This window comes from Limulus polyphemus, unplaced genomic scaffold, assembly GCF_000517525.1.
Source record: "Limulus polyphemus unplaced genomic scaffold, Limulus_polyphemus-2.1.2 Scaffold554, whole genome shotgun sequence".
Classification (NCBI taxonomy): domain Eukaryota; kingdom Metazoa; phylum Arthropoda; class Merostomata; order Xiphosura; family Limulidae; genus Limulus; species Limulus polyphemus.
Genome location: NW_013666164.1, coordinates 396049 through 403883, shown reverse-complemented (window position 1 = coordinate 403883; position 7835 = coordinate 396049). Strand labels below are relative to the sequence as shown.

Below are 7835 nucleotides of genomic sequence, written 5' to 3'. Positions count from 1 at the left end.
AACAACAACTTCAAAGTTGTATATAAATATCCCAATCCCAACACCATTAAGAACTTCCTACCCTCAAACATCTCTGCACCTCAAAATAAAGAACAAAGAGTCTATATAGTCTCCTGTCAGTCTTATGATAAAATTTATTTGGGTGAAATGGGTAGAAATTTAGGTTCAAGACTCGCAGAACATAGAAGGAATGTTAAAAATGGTCAAACAAATAATGCTATTTTTCTTCATATGAGAAATCTTGATCATACAATTAACTGGAAATCAGCCATGATGTTATATAAAACTAGAATTTATGTCAAAAGAAGAATTGTAGAAAGTTTGTTAGTTCAATAATTGCCAAACTTCAGTATTTCAGAAAGTATTTTTAAACTGAACCCTTTACTGACGTCATAAGCCCTCAAGAGACTGGGAGTGACTTTTATAAAATAAATTGTTTCTCTCATAAAGAAAAATTGGACTGAAGAGGACACGGGAAAATGTCAAAACTTGTTTCCATATAAACTTCTTGTTCTGACAGTAATGGATGTAAACTTTATTTTATTCTATGTAACTAAGGGTATTAATATTGTTTTCAAAATTATGTGGAAAAAAAAGAAGGCAAAGTTGAAAGTTCAGAATGTATGATAAGCTGACCAAAGATGTAAATTTATGCTTAAAACAGTGTAGAGTAGCATTTTAATTTAGGGATTTAGAATTTTATTATCAGTGCTTTCATTTTATGCTGATCAGTCAATATTATATGGGTTTATATATAAAATCTAAAAAAAGCATTTCAACTGTTCCATTACAAGTAGGGTTAGTATAGACTGTTTCATTAGTGTAGGTGTACATATTAAAAACAGCTATATTTGTAGAAGGTTAATTATATAACTTTTGACCTTATATGTCTTTTTCAAGATATAAGGAGGTGATTCTTAATTATTTATTTCAAATGAAAGCTAGTTATTATAGAGTAGCTGAATAGTTACAATGAAAACAGAGAATTACTTGCTATTTTATATCTCTGGTCTGATACATTGAGGTTCAAAACATTTGATGTATTTTCAGAAACCCATGATGGAGTACAAGATATGGCATGTGACACGTTTATTAAAATAGCCCAGAAATGCAAACGCCATTTTGTGCAAGTAAGTTTAAAATACCCTTGATATAAATGTTATTGATTTATTATAAGATTTGCTCATGAAATTAAGTATTTAATATTTTTGGTATTGTACTACAATAACTTTTCTGCATATAATTTTTAAGGTTCAAGTTGGAGAGGTAATGCCATTCATTGAAGAGATTTTAAACAACATTAACAGCATCATCTGTGATCTTCAACCTCAGCAAGTAAGGCTTTTTTTGTTTGTTTACCCTGTGGATAATTATTGCTTAACTATTAAAAGAAGCAGGTAAAAAGAAAAATCAGATAAATAAAAATGGACCAACAAAATGTCAAAAAAAGATATTGCAACAAAAGTAGTTTAAGTGATAAGTAACTGAGAGTTTTGACCAAGTGAAATTATTTCTTTAATTGCATTATTGTAAAATCATATGTTGTTTGTATGGGAAAAAGATGTGTTATAGCATAATAACTTCATTTGCTTGGAACAAATCACTGACAAGTGTTTTTCCAGATTATTGTACTGTTCAGTTATATGACTGCACATACTGTCTCTCATACATACTTATATAGTTATTTAGAATAACCTTACAGCTGTGAATTTAAAGTGATGCTGAGAATAGGTACTAATTATAGCAGTGAAGAGAAGACCTATTGAAGTAGGAAGCACTGGACAGTGATAAATATCTGGACTTGATATACCAGTTGTATGAATAAGTTACAATAACACAAAATGGAGAAGTTTTATAACTTAAAGGCAGTTTTTTTTGCTAGTTTTAGAAAAGTTTCAAAGATCAACTGCTATAACCAAATTGTGAAAAACTATTGTTCTTGGATATATTTACTAAGAACATAAAAGTTGAACCTTGAATATTTGTACCTTCTGAATCAGGTCCACACCTTCTATGAAGCTGTGGGGTCAATGATTAGCGCACAAACAGATCAGGTGGTTCAAGAACATCTCATAGAAAAGTACATGTTTCTTCCAAGTCAAGTCTGGGATGACATAATCAACCAAGCAACAAAGGTTTGCACATTAATTTTTGATACCCTTGAAAAATACTAAAAATTTGTAACTAATGCCTGATTATAAGAGTGTAAAAATGTTATATGTTTTCATTTTAGATCAAATGTGTAGAAGAATGTATTTCTGTTTGTTAAATAATGTTTAAAATAAATAATGATTAGTAACTTATATGTAATGATTTTTTTTCTATTTACATTTGCATTTTAGAAAAAAGCACTTAAAGGGGAAGAATTTTTATATCATGAAAATTTGTAGAGTAATGCCAAAATAATGAAGATCCAGCCAATTTTGTCAAATGTAAGAGAAACATCTATGGGTAGCTTTATAAAACAGTGTGACCAGTTATTTAAAAGTTAAACTATAACATCTGGCATATATGTGGACAGTTTTGATTCAAAGATCAAATTAACTTTTTGTCTGCCTTTTGAGTTTACTAGTAAAATTCATATGGAGGAGAAAAATAAGAATCCATATTAGCTGTTTTGAGAATTTGCATTTGAAAGTAGCAGAATAGGTATATGTAATATGAGATTGCATAAATTACATGTTTTTGCTTGTCAGCTACATGTTATATTGAAACCTTTTCTGAAATCTTTGTGTCCTCTGTTTCAGTCAGTATGATAGTGCTGTTGAATACATCTTTTTACTAGCTGGTGAAAATGGTGTAATTTTAAAATGTTGAAGATAGTAGTGCATTAGACATGACTGCAAACAAGAATACCTGAAAATAATACAGTTTTTAAAAATATGATTTTATTTGTGTTTATTTTTTTTATTAGAATGTTGATGTACTGAAAGATCCTGAGGCTGTTAAGCAACTTGGTAATATTTTAAAAACCAATGTTCGAGCATGTAAATCAATTGGTCATCCCTATGTCAGTCAGGTAAGGACTTGTTCACTCAGCACAGACTTTCTATAGAAATTTTGAACACTTTAAAAGCATTTTTAACTCTGAGTTTTTTGTTTTTACTTTAACAAGCTCTATCAGAAACAAGAGTTTAAACATTACATAGTGTCATTTCATGTAAAAATAAAGAATTCCAATTTTTTTAATTTGACATGTTTAAGAAAACTATATTGTTTTATTCATTTAGCCATTTAAGTATTTTGCAACCATTTTACTCTTTTGAGAGAAAAATATTTCATTGTATGTGTTACTATTGTAGAGGTATTATAGTCTGATATTTTTAAGCATATTGCTATATAAGGATAATGTTTAGCATGTAAAATTGTAATTTGTTTCTTACATTAGAGTCAATATTAATTACTGTGATATTTACAGTTGGGAAGAATATACTTAGACATGTTGAATGTTTATAAAGTGATGAGTGAAAACATCACTGCAGCGATTTCTCTGAATGGAGAAGTTGTCACTAAACAGCCTCTCATCAGAAGTATGCGAACTGTAAAGAAAGAAGCATTAAAGCTTATATCTGGGTGGGTTAGTCGGTCAACAGACTCACACATGGTAAGTTGTGTTTATCTCTAACTTCCTTATTAGAGCTTTTTCCTTTGAGATGTTCTTTAGTACCATGAAAACAATAATATGCCTGCTAACAGGATTGCCCATTTTTTCATTTCTTCTTAGGTTCCTGTACTATACTGATGTTAGAATCAAAAGTACTATTAAAGCAGGGAATCTAGGAGGACCCCCTACCTTACTGAAAAATGTTTAAAAATTAAAAACCTAAGATTCTATTTCTGGTCATTTAGAATATTCAAAATATTCACACTGAAATTTTCTACCTGTGATAAAAAAAAATTGTGAACATCAGCTTAAAACATCAACAATTATAAAATAGGATCATAAAGAGTCTTGTGATGAATAATTAGTGACAGTGTTTGAGGCCATTGGAATTTTTATTTTCTTACTTATTGAAACATTAATACAGTAGACATAAACTACAATAATTCATTTATCATTGGGATAATAACACAGGCCCACGAAAACCAAATTCATACAAATTTTCAAACAGTTTGTTTGCTTTCATCAACCCTTTACTTGTCAGGTTTGAACGTAAATGGCTTTTAATAGAAGTATCCTGTTTTAAGTGTAAAGCTTTTTTTCAGTCTTCTTCCTAGAGATAAAAGAGAATCTCGTGTTTCAGTTGATATTCAGGATTACAAGCTTCAGGATGTTTTGTAAACATGTTTATTGGCTTGAAAAAAAACTTTAATTTATAGATATTAGTCTTATTTAGTGAAATACTAATAAAATACAAAATTCCATATCTTTAATTGCAGTGTAAATGCTTTAAAAATATGAAGGACTTTGTATTATTTTCATTTTCAGAAATCTCTTATTTCTTAAGTTGCTGAGTTTTCTTGACTTTCAAAGTGCCATTTGTTTTTGTATACATTCACTACTTGTGAGGTCTACATATTGAGTAATTTTTTGTATTTGCCCCTTACAAAACTCGGGATAAAAATTGCCCCTCAAAAAAAAAAGGTGAAATTATGAACCTTGGTAAGTAGTGGGATTAACTGCAATATCAAATTGATGTTATTTTTATTTAAATTTTTGTGACTTATGTTATTAAAGTTCCTGTAACTAAAAGTTATGGAGCCATAAGGGTTAAGAAAGTAATTCAGTTATTTCAAGTTAGATAAAAATTGGCAAACATAAATACTTTTAAGTTGAACTTACATTGTAAATGTTGATAGTTTATTCTTACTGGTATATTCATTATGTTCTGCTTAAGGTACTGGAAAATTTTATACCTCCTCTTTTGGATGCCGTGTTACTGGATTATCAGCGGTGCAGTGTCCCATCAGCTAGGGAACCTGAAGTCCTGTCCACCATGGCTACTATTGTTAACAGGCTAGAGGTTTGTAGTTCTGTTGTATTATCTAATATCATTTAGCATTCAGCCTAACTTACAAAGAAGATCTATTTTAAGCAGAACTTTTTGAATGTACAATAGTTTGTTTAGATGTGCAGAAATAAGTTGATATGATTTTTTCCTACTAAAAACATTATGTTATAACAAAGAGTTATGTACCAGAATGAAAGAAATGCATAAATCACTTTTATTGCTAAACAAATTCCCAGTGTTTTTATTATATATTTACCCGTGTTACCAAAACTTGATTTTAGTTAAAAGCTTAGCTCAATACTGATGGGATTATTATTAGAATTAGCCTTGGGTATGTGAGGAATGATACTGTAAAAACTTGTACAAAGTACGAAATTCAGAACTACCAGATCAGTACACATGCAAATGCATACAGAGGGAGTATGTGCATGAGGAGACACACACAGACTTAGTTGGAGCAGTTAACAGTATTCTGGAGGTCTGATAGTTTTATAAGTGAGGATGAAGTGTGAATGTGTGTAATTGTTGTTTTTCAGTAGTTGGTGTCTAGTTTAATGTTGATTTTAGGTACTAGTGTGTAATTGAATGTAGCCTCTTTTTTTTAGTAGGGAAAATATGTTTTACTAACAAAACTAATGGTTTGATCCATAGTATTGAATCATCTTCAGGTTACTGTTACAAAACTATGCAAGTAAAAATTACAAACAATACGTACACATGTGTAAAGTAAGAACATAATTTATAGGTAGTAGTTAAAATAAAGGTATGCATTTGACAATAAAGGGTAGAAATATTTAAATAAATTTAACCCTATGCATGTAGGTGGGGGTCAAAGTGTGCACGCCATGATTTTTTTTACAGAGTGCCATTCAACATGGAATTATGTATCTGATGTCAGAGTTATCAACTATTCGTTTTACCCTACATTGCTGCTTTAGCAATAGTTTGTGAGAGAGTATAGTACATACTTGATACATTACACAGGGATACTGAAAAAACTGTAGATATGCATTTTGGAGGTTCTAGAAGTTGAGCATATACAATAATCAAACCATCTGATGGACAAAGTGTCTATTCTTTATATGAACATCATTTCACAGACAGATCTTTAAAACAAATACCTTTATAACATATATGATTTTCGTGTTCAACAGACTTGTACATTTTACTAAAAGCTTGCCACACTTCTTGTAGATATATGTAGTAAATTTGGAATTATAGTCAGTATACGTTCTCCAACATAGGGTTGGTAATATGAACCAAGTCCATGCACATTGGGTTAATGAAGATACAGTGGAGTTCCTAGATACTTGTTTAAATGTTGGTTTCATGTTTTTTATCAGTATGGTTTCACCTATTTTTGTTACATTGGAATTAGGTTCAGTTTTAATGTTATTTACATCAGTGATATTCTATTCAATTTAACCTTCATGCTATAAGGTAGTTCAAAGTGTGTATGTCCTGACCATTTACAGAATTACATTCAAAATTTAATTAAACTACTTTATTATCAATGTAGACAAATAAAATTGGCATTAAATGTAGTTAATAAATCAAGTTTTAATATTATCTAAGTTTTAAGTTCTTACTTTTATAAGGAAATATTTGAAACCTCAATCTCCCATAGTATGAGAATTGTAACATTTGTTCTCTTGGTCTTCTCTCTTTTTTAAATTTATTTTCCACCCCTCTCTGAAGTATTGAATTTGATGTAAATTACTTATTAGAATACAGATATCACTAAGGCAAAGCGTAATGTTTGTAGTCTAATCTTATTTGTTTATGGAGTCATAAATTAGAAAATCAGACCCATTTGCCCTGCCCACCTATCACATCTTCTCTTTCACAAATTGCCAATAATTTTTTCTGATGTTTTATAATAATCATTTATAACTAACAGAAAGGTAAAATTTTAACCTTTGAAATGATGCATAATGCTTTTTTTGTTTTGTTTTTTCTGGATAGAGTATTTTCAATTTCTTCTTTAATTTCAAAGTTTATCTTGCAATGTTCAGATTGAGCAGCAAAGGGAGTTAATTTAAGCCTCTTTTGTCTTAGTTAAAAAGCCAGTTAAATTATAATAATTATAAGACATTGTTTGCTTTGTGCATGTTATTATTGTTTCTTATGTGCATTATTTAAGTAAATAAAAATTATTTAGTGTACTAGTACCATCATTATAAAAAAGTAGGCTTGAATTTCATTGGGTCCTCTGATGGGACAGCGGTAAGTCTATGGATTTACAATGCTAAAATTCGGGGTTTGATGTGGCTTTGCTCTCAAATAACCAAACAAATAAAATTTTATCGGTAACCAACAACAGAAAAACGAGGTCAAAGGTAAGTACTATATTTCTTGTTTTTCATGTATTTTCTTTATTTATGGTTATAAAAGTAAATAAAATCTAAAATGAGAAATTTATTAGGTTAGATTAGATAAGATAACGAAAAACAATATTAATTCTTCATGGGGTATGCTCACAAGCAGCTCATGTGTTATGTCATTCAATACAGTAATATGAGCTACGTGTTGGCTAAATGATTTACAACTTGTATGGTGAGATTATTAGTTAGACAAGGTTCAAAAAGCAATAGAACAATAAAATTGAATATAAATTAGGGGTTTTTAGAGTTATACATTTGAAATTTGAAAATTTTCAGATGAAGTAAAGTATTTAACCTTGACATGAAAATCACTTTGCATTTGGAGCACTCAACACACTGATTCCATATATTCATGGACAAATCTTTAGTAAAAATACTTATAAAAAATCTGATTTTTCAAATACAAAAGACTTCTAATGTTTACTAAAAGCCTGTGAAATTTCATGAAGATACACAAAACATATTAAAAGTTATTCTATGGAAACTGATGATTATTTTG

General features: G+C 29.5%; 1 protein-coding gene across 1 annotated transcript in view; it reads left to right on the top strand.

Annotated features, from left to right (window-relative positions):
* LOC106459074 (exportin-1-like) overlaps positions 1 to 7835 on the top strand; it is a 76947-nt gene that overhangs the window by 52162 nt on the left and 16950 nt on the right. Inside the window, exons 17-22 of the mRNA XM_013918651.2 lie at positions 1051 to 1130; positions 1252 to 1335; positions 2001 to 2135; positions 2915 to 3019; positions 3419 to 3604; positions 4839 to 4964. Coding sequence (XP_013774105.1) covers positions 1051 to 1130; positions 1252 to 1335; positions 2001 to 2135; positions 2915 to 3019; positions 3419 to 3604; positions 4839 to 4964 — 716 coding nt within the window. The remainder of the gene's footprint in view (positions 1 to 1050; positions 1131 to 1251; positions 1336 to 2000; positions 2136 to 2914; positions 3020 to 3418; positions 3605 to 4838; positions 4965 to 7835) is intronic.